At 49.6% G+C, this 20,241-nt stretch overlaps 1 protein-coding gene across 1 annotated transcript in view; it reads right to left on the reverse strand.

Moving 5' to 3' along the window:
* The window catches only part of SYT17 (synaptotagmin 17), an 82,726-nt gene extending 62,686 nt beyond the window's left edge, over positions 1-20,040 (reverse strand). Inside the window, exons 1-5 of the mRNA XM_036824205.1 lie at positions 19,654-20,040; positions 16,068-16,085; positions 15,266-15,414; positions 9,057-9,205; positions 5,650-6,269 (exon numbers count right to left, since the gene is read on the reverse strand). Of these exons, the coding sequence (XP_036680100.1) occupies positions 5,650-6,269; positions 9,057-9,205; positions 15,266-15,414; positions 16,068-16,085; positions 19,654-19,668 (951 nt within the window). The 5' untranslated portion in view covers positions 19,669-20,040. The remainder of the gene's footprint in view (positions 1-5,649; positions 6,270-9,056; positions 9,206-15,265; positions 15,415-16,067; positions 16,086-19,653) is intronic.
* Between the last annotated feature and the right edge of the window lie 201 nt (positions 20,041-20,241).

Here is a 20,241-nt window from a genome sequence, read left to right on the forward strand (position 1 = left end):
AAGACAGACAAGTGAGCACATGTAGAACATTGCTTGGCTCATGGTAGACACTCAGGAAACTCAGAGAGAAATTAGTAGCCCCAGCCCCCAGAACATGACAGTCACCTAGCAAGTATTCATTGACTAAATAAATGGCTGGTTTATATATGTACAATATTTTTATTGTATATTTATAATGTACAGTATATTTATAATTTTCCTCAATTCGAGGGACTTTCACAGCCAGAAGCTACTTTCTCCTGAGAAGAGTTTATAGCCCTAGAGATGCACTGCAAGGGAGCGGGCAGCAGGTACCATGTCTCCACTTGACACGAGCAAACCAAGACCTACGAGGTTACATGACTCCAGTCACAAGGGAACTAGTGAAAGGGCTGGAACAAGAACTCTCGTTCTTCCTAATGCTCTGTGAGGTTCTGGCATGCCCACGGGACCTCTGCTCTTTCCACTTCCCTCCCCCTTCCTTCCCCAAATCACAGGATCTCAGGAGAAAATGAACGTCCTTCATCCTGAATATTTTTCTGGCTCAAAAAAAGGCTGAAGAAATAACTGCACACCCATGTTCATAGCAGCATTATTCATAATAACCTAAACGTGGAAGCAACCAAGCATCCATCAATGGACGCATGAAAAAAACAAACAAAACGTGGTCTACCCACACGATGGAATATTACACAGCCTTCAAAAGGAAGGAAATCCTGCCACATGCTACAACATGGATGAACCTTGAGGACATTATGCTAAGTGAAATAAACCAGCCACAAAGAGACAAATATTGTGTCATTCCACTTATATGAGGTATCCAAAGTAGTCAAACAGAAAGTAGAGTGGTGGTTGCCAGGGGCTGGGGCCAGTGGGGTGTGGGGAGCTACTGTTTAATGGGGACAGAGTTTCATTTCTTGCAAGATGAAAAGAGTTCTGGATATGGGTGGGGGGTGATGACGTGTGGGTATGTACTCAATACCACTGAAAGATGGTTAATTTTATGTGATGTGTGTTTTGTCACAATTATTAATAATTTTTTTAAAAAGAGTTGAGACTACATGGATTTCACCTCTAAATGGCCAAAGTATCAATTCACTTCAATCCACTTGGATGAGAGAATTTCTCTCAGCGGCCACTATAACTTCATACCACATCAATCACATCACACACTTCGTTATTTCTATGTCTTCATTTCCATTATCTTTTGGCCCAGCGTTCTCAATGTGACCAAAAAATCTGCAGTAGAACCATTAGCTGCTAATTTCCTGAATGTCAAGATCAAAGACACAATGTTCAAAGGCACAAAACAACTGGGACATTCTGCCATGAGCCAGAAGATGCCTATATGCTGGCCCTACAAGCCAGCAACCTATAGGTCCCCACAGGGTCTCCACGGCAGAGACCGTAGAACTAATAAACCTTCAGAGTTGCTCTGACCCATATACCGCGAAGTCAGGCTGAAAACGAGAACCTGCTTCCACCCCCCGCCCACGCAACTGCATCTTCGGAGGGCTCTGGTGAAGGCAGACGCCTGCCTCCAATGGAAATCAGCGGTGATGGCCAACCTAACGGCCTGGGCGTACTGTGTGAGGGTTTCGTTTTCTGTCTCCAATGCAGGCCTATTTTGCTTGATGTGGATTTTTGTTCAAAACCGGTATCTCCTTTTTCACGTTTGGAATGAAAAGCAAAGCAGCTACCTGGAGATCTTCCCCTCACATCATCTTCCCCTTGGCCCAAACCCGACCCCTGACAACTGTCTCTCCCGGGAAAACCCTCCTTCCCCAACAGGGAACAGCCCAGCTCCCGTCTTGCCTGTCATGGCAGACCCTGCTCTGTCCCCCCAACCTCCATCCTCCCCTTCACCCCACAGCAGGCTTTCTCACCCTCGGCACTATGGACATCTTAGGCCAGATCATTCTGTGTTGTAGGGTCTATGCTGTGCGTTGTGGGATGTTTACCAGCATCTCTAGTCTCTACCCACCAGAGGCCAGCAGCACTCTCCCATCCACCAAACCCAAAACGTCTCCCAGCACTGACAAATGTCCTGGGACCAAAACTGTCCCTGTTCAGAACCACTGTTCCACGGTATAGAGGCTTCAGGGAGGCCCAGGGCTGCCCGGCTGAAAATCGGATTTCCCAGTATGGTCCCCGCCAATGACTGAAAATGTGGGCTGGCTGGTTCCCTTGTCTGAAGGAGGAAATGCTGCAATGAGATCCAGGACCCAGAGTCCCCTCCCCACCACACACCAGGCTGAGGCTCAGCCTTGCTTGGCTGTCACCCTTCATCTAGACCACTTCACACCCACCCCTGAAGGGTTTTCTCTTGCGTCCCATTTTGGGTTGAATTGTATCCCCCAAAGGTGTGTTGACCTCCTAGCCCCCAGTACCTCAGAATGTGACCTTATTTGGAAATAGGGTCGTTCCAGATGTGATTATTGAAGATGAGGTCATCCTGGAATAGGGTGGGCCCCTAATCCAGCATGACTGATGTTCTTACAAGAAAAGACACAGACACACACAGAGAGAAGGCAGGCTATGTGAGGGGGAGGCAGAGATGAGACTGATGCAGCTATAAGCCAAGACTGCCAACAACCAGAAGCTAGAAATAGGCAAGGAAGGATCCCCTCTAGGTTTCAGAGGAAGCACGGCTCTGCCAGCACCTTGATCTTGGACTTAAAGCCTCCACACTCTGAGACAATAAATTTCTGTAGTTTTAAGCCACCCAATTTGTGGTGCTTTGTCACAGCAGCCCTAAGGAAACTAATCCACACTGAAATCCTATCTCAAGCTCTGCTTCTCGGGACCCCAACTGCAGACAGCTGACCTTCCCACTCAAAGAGTATAAATTCCAGAGCAAGCTTGAGATGGCAGGTATGAGTCCATTCTTCTCTCAATTTCCATGAGCCTTTCTTTACATGAGAAAGAAGAAGGAAGGGAGGAAGGGGGGAGGGAGGGAAGAAGGAAATTTACTTTGGGGATCCTTCTTTCCTCCATCCTCCACTCATTCAATAAATATTACTGAGCACCACCACCTGCCAGGCACTGTTCCAGGAGCAGGGGAGGGAGCGGCGAACACATAGACCAAAGTCACTGCCCTCACAGGGTTCACCTACTAGCAGGGGAGACAGACCATAAAATGTACGGTCTACTGGATGATGACAAGTGCCATAGAGAAAAATAAAGCAGGAGAAGGGGACAGGGAGTGCCCGGGCATCTGACACAAATGCTCCCATGGTCCTGTCTGGGCGAGGTCTCAGCTCAGGCAGAGACAGCACACCTGGGGCACCCCAGCACACCTGGGCTCCTTCTCTTTTCTGCCCCAGCCCTTCTGTGAGGTTTCGGGAGCCCACCTGGCCATTGTGCTAGGACGGGGTCCACGCCCATCCCAGTTCCAGAATAGCGACCTTCAGAACCACCACTGACTTTGACGTTCCCTCCTTCCCTGTCTCCTCCTCAGCCCTCACTCCTGCTTCTTGGGATCACCTCCTAAATTAACGATCTGCACCCAGGCCCCTGCCTTAGGCCTCAGCTTTCAGGAGAACCAAACCAGGGCAGATGGGCCAGGAAGACTTTCCACTTCAGGCAAGGTAACCTTTCAGCCAAGACCTAAAAGAGCCAAGGTATGGGGATGTCCAGATTCTCTACCTCCGGGGCCTTCCACTGATGTGAAGAGTGGAGCTGGCAATTTGGAATTTATTTTGTCAGGTGGGTCTCCCTCTTTCAACATAATTTTCTTGCCAGTTGAAAACCGAGTGATATCAAATATCGAGGAGGATACACAGAAAGCACCAAATATATCCTGATCGTGTGACGGGAAAGAGGATTTGGGATTATAGCAGACATTGCCAACATCGTGCCCACCTTCTCCTGACCGTGACCACTTCAGCCTGCCAGCTCCTGCACTTTTTTTGCATTTGTGGATGTCAAAAGTCTCTGTATCTGCCAGCGTAACAGGACAGAAATACCAGGAAATGAACCTCCCCATACCCCAGCCCTCATTCAGTGGCTGATAGGAGGTGTTGTACAAAGACCCCGGCTCCCTCACCCCTTAGGTGGAAAGGCTCTTAGGTGTGTGTCTGACACTGGCTCCCAGTTCCCCCAGCAGGTTGCAGCTCCAGTCACCCACAGTGGTGGTCAGCTCAATAACTGCACCCTTCATGCGACTTTCCCACCCCCTCCTGGTGTTTCCTCTGGTGTCACCTCCTTATTAAATGACTTCCCCTGCCTCAGGGTCTTCTTTTTCTTGGGGAATCCAAACTAAGAGGGTGATAGCTTTGAAGATGTGTACACACACACACACACACACACACACACACACACACACACACAGTGGAATAGCTCCTCCAGTCCTCATGTTTAACACCTGCACCCCAAATGTGATGCTATCTCATCAAATCCCTGGCCAGCAGAGCTCAGCTTTAGAAGCACCTTGGGGACTTCCCTGGTGGCGCAGTGGTTAAGAATCCACCTGCCAATGCAGGGGACACGGGTTCGCGCCCTGGTCCGGGAAGATCCCACATGCTGTGGAGCAAATAAGCCCGTGCGCCACAACTACTGAGTCCGCATGCCACAACTACTGAAGCCCATGCACCTAGAGCCTGTGCTCCACAACAAGAGAAGCCACTGCAATGAGAAGCCCACACACCACAACGCAGAGAAGCCCCCGCTCGCCACAACTAGAGAAAGCCCACGCACAGCAATGAAGACCCAACGCAGCCCAAAATAAATAAATAAATAAATTTACAGAAGCACCTTGATGTATCTGATGCAAAATAATCCCATCTGCATTACCCAGGATCATTGTCCCGGCGTGGATGGTCTAGACCAGCCTCCAACTGGTGGGGTTTTTTCCTTCCCATACACTCCCCTCATATCTTTCCACCACCAGTGGGGGCACTGCTGTCCTCCAGCCCACAGAATGCCCAAGGGAGGGACCCTAAAAGCCCCCCGGTGAGACAACCTGGTCCATGGGTGGCTCCCCAAGCAGCCAATTGCTCTTCCTTGGGCTGGAAGAGGGAAGGAAGCTAATCTCACAATTTGCCTGAAAAACATCCATCTATCATCCCGTTCTTCAGCCTTCATTTTATTTTTCCCAAATCAATTTCTGAAAGTCAAAATGACTGATGGCTTCATACCCTGGACAATCACTCTCCTTAGTAAATAACCCAGCATCAGTGACAAAGAGCTCCCAGGGCAGTGGTGGCTACATGAACCCATACACATGATAAAACTTCATAGAACTACACACACACACACACACACACACACACACACACACACACATATACACACACACACATACACACATACACACACACACATACACACACACACACACATACACACACACACACACACACACATACACACAGGGCGGTGCATGTGAAAACTGGTGAAAAATTGCATAGGGTCTGTAGTTTAGTTACCAACATCAGTTTTCTGGTATTGCTAATGCACTCGGATCGTATCAGATTTATCATCGGGGAAGCTGGATGAAGAATACACAGGACTGTCTGTACTGTTCTTGCAACTTCTTGGGAGTCAAAAATTATTTAAAAAACCAAAGGTTTTAAAAATGCAAAAAAAAAAAAAAAGTTAAATACTGAGATAAAAATAATCATTTTTTAAAAAGCTCCCAAGAGGAGATGCTGCCAACCCACCCCTTACCTGAGAACTGGGAATCAGCGCCTTCCACCAGTGTCCGCCCTTCACCAAGTCGACCTCGCACAAAGGCACGGCCACCTTGCCGATGACACAGTGGCGTGAGAACTTATCAAAGTCCAGCACAGTCAGAAGCAGGGTCCTCCTCTGCGCCTCCAGGAACGGGATCTCGAAGGTGTAGCGCTCCTCGAACACGGGCTTCTGGGTCTTGCGTTTGACCCCCGTCTGCTTGGAGTTCTTCTGGTCCGGCAGGAGGCAGATCTTGACGTAGGGGTTGGAGTGCGCCATGTCCTGGCGCGCGCCGTCGTGGGAGATGGGAGGTGGCAGGTCCCTGGCCTCGATCACGCGCACCGTCAGGTGGTTGTGCAGCAGGTCGTACTGGGTGCTGAAGTGCAGCATGCCCAGCTGGTACTTGGACAGGATCTCTGCGTCCGTCAGAAAGTCCACGTCGTCGCTGTTGGAGCCGAGGGAGTACAGGCGGGGCTCGAACTTTCTGAAATAGTCGTCCGGGGTATAGGTCCGTCTGAGCACCGAGGGCTGGATGGGCTCCTTCTTGGCGCTGAGAACGCCAAACTCGATGGGTTTAATATTGATGAGTGGGGAGCTGGGTCGTCTGGAATCTAGACCTACACACCCATCAGAAATAACAATGAACATCACACCAAGTACCGGACCGGACCTGGGCCGATCTGTGAGACTGATGACATTTCCCGATTCTCACACTGTTCGCTCTGCTTCATGATGCTCTTTGCCAGGTGCTCTCCACTCCCGGAAATCCTCTTATTTACTCTATGGGAGGCAGCCCGGCGGTACAGCCATCCCCATCGCCATCATCACGGCAGCTAAGCGCCAGGCACTGCCCTAACTGCACTGCGTATATCCAGTCATCTAATCTTCACAAGGTATTAGCCAGTGACTGTTATCTCCACTTTACAGATGAGGAAATGGAAACTTTAAGTCACTCGCCAAAGGTCACACAACTAGTAAGAGGAGGAGCCAGGAGTCAAGCCCCACCTGTCTGGCCCCAGAGTCTGGCTCTAACCATTACCCTATACTGCCTCCACTTTCACAGAATAGGCTCTGGGGCCAGAGTGCCTGAGTCAAATTCCAACCCGGCTACTTCCCAGTGAGTGTGACTGTCTAGTAATGAGCCATGTGACTCCAGGCGCATTTTACACACTCGGTTTTCCCATCTGAAACATGGAGTCAATCACAGCACCCATCTCAGGGACTGTGGTGAAGATTCACTGAGCAATGCACAGAGAGGGCTCAGCACAGAACGTGCACATGGTTAAGAGGCACTAAATGGTAGCTATGACCCATCTTCAAGGATCACATTCACACCTCGTCACTTACGGGGTACCTCTCCCCGGCAAGCAGCAGAGTTCACTGTTCCCAGGTTCATCATTCCAATCTCTGCTCATCCCTCTATTCTAGCAATGAGCTCATGGCATTCTTTTTTCATTTTTAAAGCACTTAATTGAGGCATGATTGACATACAAAAACCTGTCTATATTTAATATACACAAGTTGATGAGTTTGGAGATAAGTATGCACCCATGAAACCGTCACCACCATCTATACCATAAACGTATCCATCACCTTCAAAAGTTTCCTCCTGCCTTCTTTATTTATTTAACTTTATGTTTGTGGTAAGGACATAAGATCTACCCTCTTTTTTAAGTATTCCATACAGTACTGTTAATTTTATGCACTCTGCTGGACAGTCAATCTCTAGAACTTACTCATCTGGCATAAGTGAAACCAACGCCTGCCTGGTCCCAGCTCCCCCTGGTACATATTCTACTCTCAGGGCTTAGGAGTTTGATTATGAGATGCCTCGTATTAGTAGGATCGGTATTTGTCTTTTCATGGCATCTTGTTAAGTGCCCAAAGCCTGTCTTGCTGGCTAAAATCACGAGCCTTTGCCGGTGCGTGGCTGCACTCTCTGATAAATGTGTGCTAAAGGCAGTCATCTCTGTATAGAACTGGGCACGAGATTTAGGAATCATCTAGACTAGCGCCATCCAAGAGAAAATAAATGCAAGCCAGATACGGATGTACAAGCCACAAAGGTAACTTAAAATTTTCTGGTAGCCACAATTTTTTAAAACTACAAAGACACAGGTGAAATTAATTTTAATATTTTACTTAACCCAATATATCCAAAATATAATCATTTCAATATGCACTCAATATAAAAACATTTTAGTGAGACACTATAAATTCTCTTTTTCACACTGGCTTCAAAATCCACTGGGTACGTAACAGGTGCGGGGCATCTCAGCTCAGCCGCATGTGGGTGGTGGTCGCTGTAGGGCACAGCGCGGGGCAGGTCAGCCCTCTCATTCTACAGACGGAAAGACTGAGGCTACAGAAGCCCGACATCCCCTCCGTTTCACTATTTCAAGCCCTTGAACTTTACTTCCTTCTTCTTCCCCACCTACTCCCGGGAAAGATCAGACATCAATCATTTCCAACTGAGTGGATTAGTTTCATGAATTTAAGCTTTTTCCCTGTTCAGTGAATTTCAGACATCAGCTGAACAAGACAGAGGAGGTCCATTTGGGGAGTGACAGGAGGTTGGGAGTCTCTGGGCTTTCTCCTCCCCACCCAAATCATGCCATCTGGTCAAACACACAGGTTATACATCAGAGTGGACAAACTGAGTGGCCTGAGGGCCACATTCAACCCAGAGGTACATTCTGTTTGGGTTTAAAAGTAAGGAAGTTTCATATAAAAACCCAGACTGCCAGTTTCTCTTTCCAAAGATCAGGCAATACAATCCCACATGGCAAGAGCTGAGTAGTAGCTGCCCCCGTTCAATGAGACATTAGCTTCCTAACTGGCCCCAATCCCCACCCTGCCCTAGTACAAGGCCAAGAGTCGGCTGCCATTTGTCACTGCATTAGGGTGATATTTATCTCTCTCCAACCCTCTGCACTCAGTCACTGACACAATCCATTTGGCCCCTGAAGTCACTTGAATTTGCAAGCCCTGCTGTGTAACATGGTAACTAACACTTGCCTTTCGGGGTCCGAAATGATATATGCTGACAATGTCATCAACTGAGCCAACTCAATGGAACTTGTGATCAATACTACAAAAATCAATCAAAATGATCGCTTCTTACTGAACTTGGAAGAAATCAGGTGCGATGCCCTCCTTTGTCACACTGCCATTATCTGTCATCTTGTCTCCTGGACTGTCACACCACTCCACCCCCTCCCCAGAGATGACTCTGTCCTTCACGTCTTTCCCGGGCACGCTCCTGAGTGTCTGGGAATGCCAGCTTTCTCCACTTGTCCTGGGCACCCAGATAACGGGGGTGTACTTCATGGACCCTGAGTGGCAGCTGAGCAGCAAGCCTTGCTCGAGCCAAGACCCCTGACAGTCACGGCAGAGAGGCTTACTTGAAATCCGCCGGGTCAGGCTGTACGTAGACTTAGATGTGTCTGAGGACGAGCATCTCCGATCTGGGGAGTTGGTCCGTGGGGTCAGCGGGCCTTCACTGGCTGTGTGGACAGAGTCCCCATCCTTGTCACTGCTCCGGCTGGCCAACCTGCAGGAGAGAGGAGGTCTCAGTGATTGTCAGAGAATCCCCAGGGACTGGCATCTCTGTCCCGTGGGAGACAGACCTATGACGAAACTGCTCTCAGACCCAGTTTATGCAACTTGGAATAATGCAAATTTGAAATAAACTCTCAATAGCCGTTAACTCTCAATAACGTCTTGCTTGTTGCACAAAATGTGAAATGATATAAATGAATATTTCCCAATTTAGAACAATCTGCCAAGAATTTGCATAATTTCAAAGCTGAGGCTGGGGTGGGGGAGGGATATGTAAACTTATTCAGGATATTGCCACACAGAGGGCGCCACTTTGACTAAACCAAGACAAGACCTGTCAATCTTCAGTCTGGAAGGGAGAATGTGGCTGTTTATATGCATCAGAACTTCTGCAAGTGGCTTTTGGTAAGAAGTGTCCCGCTATTTCAACAGTCACTGTGTCTATAACATCTTTAAAAAATATCCTAGGGCTTCCCTGGTGGTGCAGTGGTTGAGAATCTGCCTGCCAATGCAGGGGACACGGGTTTGAGCCCTGGTCTGGGAAGATCCCACATGCCACGGAGCAACTGGGCCCGTGAGCCACAACTACTGAGCCTGCGCGTCTGGAGCCTGTGCTCCACAACAAGAGAGGCCGCGATAGTGAGAGGCCCGCGCACCGCGATGAAGAGTGGCCCCCGCTTGCCACAACTAGAGAGAAAGCCCTCGCGCAGAAACGAAGACCCAACACAACCAAAAATAAATTTAAAAAAAAACGTATATCCTATAACAATGTCACTCAAAGTTTCTTAGAATGGCAGGGCTACGGCTACAAAATGGCCCTGAGAATCAATGATTTAAGAACAACATATTGATGTGTAGAAACAGCTGCGAATTAGCAGCAGCCACAACTCAATGTGCTCCCAATAAGGATGAGAAATGCTGAAAAAATGGAAAGCACTTCGGGGGGCGGCGGTACAAGGTAGTAATTAAGAGCTAGCTCAAGGCAAGTCCCTCCCTCTCTCTGTGCCTCAGTCTCCCCATCTGTAAAATGGGACTAATAATAGTACCTGCCTTACCCAGTTGCTGTGAACACTGAGTTAACATATATAAAATGCTTAGAACAGTGGTTGGTATGTTGCAGGTAAGTGCTCAATACATTTTAATTGATGTTATTACAGCACAGGTGGCTTTAAGATCCCCCAATACTCACATAGCTACTAAGGACGCTGGGAGGGGGAAGGAGAGGGGAGACAGCTTGCAAAGTGGCCATGAGATTGATGCTGCTGATAGCAAGCCCCTCAGCCATCACAGCCGTAGACCAATACCTTCAAGACTGCATCCCCCAACTTGACATTTAAACCTGAGGCGAAACTACTCTTGAAAAATGCAACTTTCAAATTCTATAAGGTCTGCAGATGCAGGCTGTGCATGACATGAGACAGATCTGATGTTCCTCCAAAGCTAGGGTCCCAGCCAGGACAAATGCGCATGTTACGGGGCGAAACGCCCAGTCCTTGCCTCCTGCTCCTGGTCTGTAAAAGGAGAATGGAGCAGATGAAATGTGGGGCGTGGAAGGGAGCAGGGGAGAGCACAGAGATGCGATCATACTAGATCAATCCTTCTTCTCTCTCTCCCGTAAATGAAAGTAGCAGCATCTCCCAAGGAAGGCAGGACCAAAATGTGACGGCCACTGGGGCCCCTCCACCTGCATGGCCTGTTTCCCGGCTGTCATACCTCACCGAGGCTGCTGCCTCCACCTGTGAAGTTCCATCAGTCTTCAGGGATCAGCTTAAATGCCATTGCTTCCTGAAGCCTTGGTTGAGTCCTCTCAGACACGGTAGCAGTGTATGCCCAGCCCACCCCTGTCCCTTCTGCAACCATCAAGCCTCCGTGCCCTCTGTTCCTTCCGCCTGGAATGCTCTTCCTGCCCTCGTCACCTGTCTCGTTCCTCCTCATCATTCAGATCTCAGCTGCAGTAGCACCTCCTCAGAGAGGCCCCACCCTGTCCCGTCACCTCCTCCCACCCCCGTCAGTCCTTATCCCTGCACCTTCTTTTTCCCACCTCAGCACATAACTCTTCTTCAGTGTGGCCTGCCTGCTTATCTTCTGCGTCTGACACTAAGCCATAGCTCCACGTGGGCAGGGGCAGTATCTGCCTTATTCACCACTGCCCTCCTTGCCCCAGCACGGCACCTGGCACGCTTGGGGTGCTCTGATTTATTTTTTTCAGTGAATGGGTGAATGAATACACCTTTCCAGTGGTTCTTACCTGACTTACCTTGTGTCACTCTGATCTGAGTGCACGCCTTGTCACTCCTCCCATAACAGGGTACAAATCTTAACGGTGGGATCTGTACTTACTATGATCAAAAGTACCAGCTGCTGAGCACCTACTATGTGCCAGGCACTGTGCTAAATGCTCTGTATGAACCATCATTTCATCCTTGAAACAATACAGGAGTTAGTCGTTATGAACCACCCCCACCCCCTTTACAGACAGGGAAATGGAGGCCCCAGTAGGGTGGAGGGAGGGATGGAGAATTGACCTGCACCACTGTGAAATGGCAGAACCCCAGTGGAATCCAGCAGTACCAGACTCCGGATCACATGCCCCACGCTACAGAGCTGGGCATCCCCTGGGAGGCCTGTAAGAGCCCTGCACTTAGTAGGTACTCAACACATGCTTGTTGGACAAAGAAATAACCTAATTCACTCTTCAGTGAGGGTCTTTCTGGCACTGCCCCAAAAGGAGCCAGTTGGATTGTACCATTTTTCTGACCCTCACCAGCCCAGCCCAGCCCAAGAAAGCTGGGGGACCCACATGATGGAAGCATATGTGACAATTAATGGTGTGTCCCCCCAAAATCACACACACAAAGGGCCAGCTCATCTGCCACATGCCACCCCACAGAGAGGCATGTTCTGTGGTTCTTGGTTCAAATGTCACAGTAGGAACAGCACTACAAAGCCTGTACACTTGACATTTCTACTCCCTGCCTGTTTGATAACATGCAACTGCCTGCTTGGTAAATAAATCTGAGGAAAGCAGAAGCTGTAAATTCTCTTTTTGAAGGATTTAACCTACCTCCCCTTTACAGATTTCTCTTAATATTTTGCATGATATTGACAGTCAATAATGTACTCAGTGCTGCCCAGGATTCAAGGAAGACCTGGGTCATCTTAGGAAGCACGAAGGTCATGTACAGCTGCTCAGACTGTACACTGCACTACTCTAGGTGGTCCCATTCATAATGACCACCACGTGAAGGGCACCTCCTGAAGCTGTGTGGTGTGTTGGCTCTGCTGGAAGGTTCCAGCCCACTTCTCTGCTTGTGGCATAACCAAAACAAGTGTCTTCCCTGAGGGTCCCACCCCAGAAAAAATCCCCTGCTTGTACAAAGGGTCAGCAGCCTGGGCAAAGCAAAACTATCCTCCAACTCAGTGGCCGTGCATCTGTAACACTCAGCGTCTGGGGCAAACAGATACCAGGCTGTGATTTTCAATGTCTATCAGGGGTCTACTCTGGTTCAGAAGAAAATCTAAATTCCTTAATTTGGCATTTGAGACCCTACAAGACCTGAGCTCGCAGGCTCGTTTTCTATGATCCCCCCGATTCGTGGCGTTTGTCCCCCCTGGATCCAGTCACAGCACCCAAATTGTTTATTACCCAGGTCTGCAAACTACAGGGCCAAATCCACTGCCTGATTTTGTAGAAGTGTTATTGGAGCGCAGCTATGCCCATTCACTAATGAACTGTCTATGGCTGCTTTTGTACTACAAGGATAGAAGTGAGTAGCTGCAACAGAAACTAAGCCCATGAGGCTAAAATATTTACTATCTAGCCCTTTACCGGAAAAGTTTGCCAACCCCTGTTCGACTAGCTTACTAGTTCATGTGTTTCAGGTGGAATAACCCTTTCCCTGGTTCCAGGACAGTCAAGAAACCCAGGAATGATCCCAGCACTTTTTCCTCCAAGCAAAAGTGACTGGATCAAGTGATTGGCACACGACCCGAGCCAGGGCAATGAGAGCCTTTCCTGATACATTTGTTGCTGTTAAAAATGAGGCAGAGAAAAAACTAAGCTTAAGAATGAGGCCAAAACAGAAGAAACAGAAAGAAAGAGAGTGAGAGCACGTACATGCACGCCCATGACATCATTTGAGCCCCTGGATCCAGCTATGCCTGCAGTCATTCTCCCAGGATTTTTCCATAACAAAGCTCTATGCAAGACTGTCATATGGGTGTGCAGGGTGTGAATACACAAACTGAACTTATATACCTGCTGTATCTCCTATACTAGAGTTTAAATCCCCTGAGCATGGGAACAGGACTCTATCTAGCCTTGTAGGGCAACCTCTAGAAAAAAACTACCAAAGAAACTGAGATTAACTTTTCGATAGCATGACTGGTACTTTCAGGACTCAATTTCCGCCTGCAGGTTAGTCAGTTGGTCAACAGCTATTTTTTGGAATGAACAAGACAGCCCTGCCGTAACAGAGCTGGAATTCTTCTGAGCATGGTTTTAAAGACACCAGATGGGCTGAGCCAACCTCTGTCACTGGAAAATGGGAATGATCCCTTGATTAATGAGTTGGTTTCACCAAACATCTCAACTCTATGCACACCTGCAGAATTCAGGCTACAACCTGTGAGTAATGGAAGGTTCCTTAACATTACCTTTATCAGTTTAAAGAATCTCTATCAATTCCTAATAATAATAGAGATGAATACTTACTACTGTCTGCTCAGCACGTTACGTGCATATCTCATTACTCTTAACAGCGACCCTATAAAGTAAGTTCTATTACTTTTCCTACTTTACAGATGGGGAAACCCAGAATAGGGTAAAAAGAATCACTTACGTCTATGATTACCAACAAGGTATCAAGCATCCTTAGGTACTTTTCCATACACTAATTCATGCAATCGCCACAACCACCCTATAAGATAAATACTATTCTTTTTATCATCCCCATCTGACAGATGGGAAATCAAGGCACAGAGAGATCAAGCAACTTGCCCAAGGGAACAGAACTAGAAAAAAGTAGGAGAAATAGGATTTGAACTCACAGAGCCTGACACAGAGCCATTTTGCTATGGAAATATTTGATACTTGCTTCTAAGAAAATAAGAGGACTGAGGCATGACCCCCAACTTGGAGGGAAAGATGGGGCGCCAGAAGCTTCTGGAATCTTAGCCCAAGGATTTAGCTGAGACAGCACTGGATCCCCACTGAGGCTCCAGCTGTGGGCCCTCACACTGTCTTCCCACCTCTCTGAGCCTCCCCTCTGTATCATGAGAAGTGGCACTTGATGATTCCCAGGCCCTGGCCCTCTAGACTCAACCCAGACTCTCCGGCCACATTCCTCTCCCAGCCACAGAGAGGTGGACCAGACACGTGGCTGAGAAGCTTCAAAACTGCGTTCCCAAAATATCTGAGCGACTGGCAGATGGAGATGTTGTATGCAGGCGCGGGAGGAGAACGAATTGGAAATAAAACGAAAGATGCCAGAGAGAACATAAACAGCGAAGGAGGACACGATGGCGACTGGAGGTTCTTTTCTGCTTCCCTGTTTCTGAAGTTCCTGCTCAAACCAGCAGAGAGGCACTTGTTTGTTCATGCTACCCACACCAAATACTCATTGAGCATCTAGTATGAGCCAGGCACGGGCCAGGTGCTAGGACAGTTTGTCATATGGACTTGGATTGAAACCTTTAGAATTTGGACATCCCTTGAAGAATACAGATGCTCACAGATCTCTTTTTCTGCTTGGAACGACACTCAATGTGATTAAAAGTGCCCACATGCTTAGCATTACACAGTTCATATCTCAGAAGGCCCTATGTGAAACCAGCTAAACTGAAGCCCCACCCCCAGCTGGTCTCACCAGCTTGCCAAACGCAATGAGGCACAGAGCACATCCCATCAGCAACTAAGAGGTCGATGGAAACTCAGCCTTTCCCCCTTTCACACCCCAAATCCTCCTTCCCGTGCCCCAAACCCCCTCGCAGAAACGGAGAAAAGAAAGGTCTTAAGATTGCTTTCCAGGAAGTTCGGAGCAGTTTTACTTACAGCCAGGGAGGAGTCTGGGCAGGGAAAGGTCCCAGAATTTCAACTTCATCCTCACTCGACTGGCAACAGCTGGATTCATAGCACTTCTGACAGCAGTGCCGGCAAGTCCATCTGCAGAGCAGCAGATCGGAGATTCTAGAAAGAAAACCCTGAGGCCATTGGGGGAGGTGGGCAGTGGAGAGGGGCAGAGGGGAGGTGTAAAGGGTGGGGAGGAAGAAGAGGAAAAACACCCAAAATTACAAGCAGCCGATCCCTGATGAGAAATAACGACGTTCAGGAGGTCTGTCTCCGCCACTGATCACTTAGAACAAAATGTTTTCCATTTCTATTTACCAACTGCAGGCACAAAGATGGCAAACACCAACCCGCCCGAGCCATTAATAGCGAGCAAAATATTTGCAGGTATTTTCTTTTGTAGTTTATGTGAACGTCTTTCTTGACATGTGGGTGGTTTATTCAACATCGTGAGGGCTATGCAGTATGTTCTCAAAACACAATGAATATTACTTTGTCTTCTTAAAAGCAAAGCAAAAATATTTTAAAAAAATAATCTCATGACGTGAAAGTAAACAGAGATAATCAAATGGAATAAGTAGGGGGTGGGAAGGAAAACTTATCTCATCAACTAGCGTCTTTTCACCGGGATCTCCCTTTCGTAGAAGGGGATCGAAACTGTGCCATTATCAACATCCAGTTGCTGTTTAATATTCAATATCCCCGCAGCCCCACATAAGGCTCCAAAATGACAAGCAAGCATTTCTTGATTAGAAGCCAGACCAAACAAATCACCGAATTAACTCACCTCGTTTAAAGGTTCCAACTGCCCTTTTAGAGATCCACGTGAAGCCAAGGGGCGCAGAGGGCGAGGGGGGCGACAGAGAGAGAGACAAGACCAGTTTAGCAATATTCCAGCAACCCAAAAAAAAAAAAAAAAAAGCCCTGCTTCTTTCCACTTACCATCCTGGGAAGGGAGCTGACCTCCTAACAAGGTGTTGCTACCTTCAGGGTTGCTGGTAGCCTCCTGGCTAACCAACACCGAATAAATGGGAAACTTTAGCATTTCGATTTGATTTGCACCGTATGCTGTTATGAATCAGAGAGGGTGGATAGATAGTCATGCTATCCAATGCAGCCACACTTCAGGAGAGGAGCAAACCTTCCTATACAGAAATAGCCATGAAGCCAACCCAAAAGGACATGATTAGCTAACATGCAGGCAGGCACAGCGTGGATGTCACTTGGCTCCCCCGCCCTCCCCGAGGCCCTACCTTCCAATTCTGCTCCAATGGTGGGGAGCTTCATATGACCACCCACAAACAGAGGGCGCCAAAGAAAAGAAAGCCAGAGTCTGGTCCTCGGGAAGAAGGGAGGGGCTCCCTCCCTTCTTCAGCCCCACCTCCACCCCCGTTTCTTCTCTCCAGTTCCCAAGGCACAGGCTCCCCCCACCCCCTTCCGGGAGAGAGTCTTAATGGCTTTCCAAACGGGCCAAGTAAACCAGGTAGGTTAGGAGGAGTCTCCCATAGAACTCAGAACTTTGAGTCAAGAGGGAGAAAGTTAACTGGCTTTTTCAATTCTCTTGCGAGGAGGAGAAAGTCTTAATTTGGTACCATTGTATGTGACATTTTTCCAACAGTTGCAAATCCCATCCCCGCCTTCCTTTTTAAGCAGAGAGCAGACCCCAGGCTCAGAGCCTTGGAGACAGCCTACCCATCTAGAATCCAAGAATGTGGCATTATTCTCATTGTGTTTATTTTTCCTGTTGCCGGCTCTTTATATCACGTGACCCTGGTTTTCTATTATGGTAATGACATAAAGTTTCCTTTTCATACTATTTTTTAAAGTTAAAAAAGTGCAAGCCCATTTATAGAAAAAAAAATTAAGTGAATAACAGCACAGGTGGTTCGCAGCTCATGAAAAACTCAAAATCCTTGAAGTGATAAGGGATTTACTGCAGCTTGGGAAACAAAGTCTCGGGCACTAATCACACGGAGGGGGGTGAGGGGGAGGGTATGAAACTGAGTGAAGAAGCACTAGTCCTGGCCTCACCAGTGGCCAATCATGTGACTTGGGCAAGTAGGGGTGGCAGGGGGCACTCTGAGCCTCAGTTAACCTCTTTTCTTTAGTGGAAGGGCTAAGCTAGGACACTATGAAAATGCTTTGTCCTGCCCAGCTGCACAATATCTGAACTCTTTCTGTGGCTTATGAGAACCAGACGGTTTGTCAAGTCCAGTTGGAACATGCTAGGCACCGGGGACTGTCCTGGCCAATACAGCGGTGAGGTGAACAATGCAGCAAAAAGCTATGCCCTCGTGGGGCTTACATGAGAAAGTGCTTTAAGATGCTTACGGTGAAGTGCAAGGATAAAGTGATGCTTTTTCACAACAAGCCAGGCTCACAGGAAAGTGTCTCTTGGGTATGTAGTGATCAACAGAGACCCATTTCTAAAACCATGATAAGCAGAGGCAAGGCCACCTCAGGGGCCCCAATGAGGTATAACCACACAGCTTTCTCAAGGCCCAGGTGCAAGGTGACTGTCAGGGCGGCAAAGAGAAACCAAGGAAGATGAAGAAAGAGGAGAGGGAAGATGCTCTGAGGCTCCCAGGCACGCCGAGTCTTTGAGGCTCGGTTTCATGTGTTTGACCCAATGGAGGAGAAATGACTCAAGCCAGAAAAAAAAGGAGGAAGGAGGAGAACCCAGATATTCTAGAACAGGGGGTGCAAGCTATGGCTAGCAGACCAAATCCAGCCTGCAGCCCGTTTTTCTATGGCCCTCCAGCTAAGAATGGTTTGTATATTTTTATTTGGTTGAAAAAGAAATTTAAAGATGAATACTTCTTGACTCATACAAAGTGTATGAAATTCAGTTTCAGTGTCCACAGACTTTTACTTAAACATAGCCATGCCCGTTAATGTACTACTGTCTATGGCTGTTTAGTGCCAGAGTCAAGAAGTTGTGCAGCCCTCCAAGAAAAAAGAAGTATTTACTACCTAGCCCTTTACAGAAAAAGTTTTAACACCTTGTTCTACGAGGAAAGTCAACATCACCGGGCCATCCTCATACCAGATGCTTAACAAATCCCCCACCGATCCCCACCATCCCCCCTTTTAGGCCTCTCCACGACCCCTAAGCACCTGTATGGCCTTGGGCAAGTCACTTAATTACTCTGTGCTTGAAGGCAGTCATTAAGACCCGCAGAAGCCGGTTCTAACGTTGTTCCTTTCTCACTGCATTGTGCACTCTGAGGGGCAGGGACCTGCTGCTTTCTCAGCTGTGTCCCCACTGCCCATACATAGTAGGTGATCAGCCAAGTGTCTGTTGAGCAACTGTCGAACAGCGCCCCTCCCGACAACATCCACACAGTAGGTGAACAGTAAATGTGACCTTCATTGAACTTGAAAAGATGACCTAGGGATTCCATAAAAGAGAAGTCAATGGAGCGAATCTAAGCCAGGAGAGGGATGGGGAGGCTATGGCCTAGGTGGCAGAGTTCCTGGCAGGTGAAAAGTCTAAGGACATGATGAGGGGATGCGTGAGCCAAAGGGGGACGAGGGGACCGGCAGCAACCCCAGCTGTAGCCGAGGGGAGAAGTGAGCCCAGATGCACCCCGATTGTGGGAGCCTGGAGGCTTCTCTGCCAGGCTGAGAGGAGCCAACCCCAGAAGCAAGCAGCTCAGCGGGTCTGACTGCATGACCTTGGCGCTGACCCGTTGCCACTTCCCCCCCATGTATTGAGACGAAAGGTCTTTCAGTCAAGCAGCGCCCCCTCACCACCCCCCCTAAAAAAGGTGCTTGTAAATTATTTCAGCCTAAGGATTCTTGGGGGTCCACAACTCCCAGACCCCAATGCAATGGCCCAAAGTAATCGGCTGCCCCCCAACACCACCAGCGCGCCTCTGGTGTGTCCCCCACCGCTCAGCACCCAGTGCCCGGGAGAGACGACGTCCTTGTCCCTCCTGGCCGGAACAGGCTCCCTCCGCCGGCCAATTAGCCGGAGCCGTCACCAAGGCAACGGCAGCTGGCGGGCCGGGCGGCTGGCGCCCCCGGGCCGCCCTGCCCGCGGCGCCTCCCCTGGGGAGGGGTGCATGAGGAAGGGGGTGGGGGAAGGGAGAAGAAAAGTCCGCCCCACCCCCATTCCTTCCCCAGGAGGCGAGGGCGCGCGTGAAGAGTCAGCTTAGGGCCCTTCGTCCCGGGGTGCAGGGGTCCCCAGCTTCTTCTCCTGGGGCGCACCCCCCACTGCTGCACAGGTAGCCTGCGCTCAGACACCCTTTTTCTCCAGGCAAGTTTGTGGCAGCGCAGCCGTGTGCCCTCCCTCCCGCGCGCTCACAGTCGCAGGGGGCGCGGCACCCCTCACCCACACCGCGGACCTGGCCCCCCGGCCTCAGCCCTACCTGAATGTACGCCATTTTCGCCCGCGCGCACTCACTCCGGCCCGGGCATGGCGCCGCCACGGCCACTTTGCCCTCGCCAACCGGAGAGAGGGGAGAAAGCAAAGGGGGAAAGAAAGAAAAAGGCAGCCGGGTGGCCCCAGACGTGACTGGCGTGGCTAATGAGCGGCTCCCGCCCCTCCGTCGGCCGCCCCGTCCTTGCCTTCCCCTGCGTTCCGGCTCCCGGAGTCGGGGCCGCCTCCCAGGTTGGGAGAGCTCGGGCGCCCAGGGCCTCCTCCTCGGCCTCCCTCGCTGTCCCGCGCTCCCCCCGAGGCGCTCCCCAGGCTGGATAAAGGCCGGGGCGCCTGGGGAGGGAGCCCGGGGCAGCCACGGAGACTGCAGCGACCCCGGCGCGGGCGGGGCCGGAGACGCTGGGGCCCGTGCGCGCCAGAGGCGGGGGAGGGGACCGCGATGGGGAACGGGGTGGGAGGGGGCGGTGCGCGGGTCAGCCCATCCGGTCGGCACCGAGGCTGGCACCTACGAAGAGCAGGGCCTCCGAGGCGGCCGTGAAGCCGAAGGGGCACGTGCGGTCCAGCCCACCTTGTAGTCTGG

Source organism: Balaenoptera musculus, chromosome 15 (genome assembly GCF_009873245.2).
Source record: "Balaenoptera musculus isolate JJ_BM4_2016_0621 chromosome 15, mBalMus1.pri.v3, whole genome shotgun sequence".
Taxonomy (NCBI): Eukaryota; Metazoa; Chordata; class Mammalia; order Artiodactyla; family Balaenopteridae; genus Balaenoptera; species Balaenoptera musculus.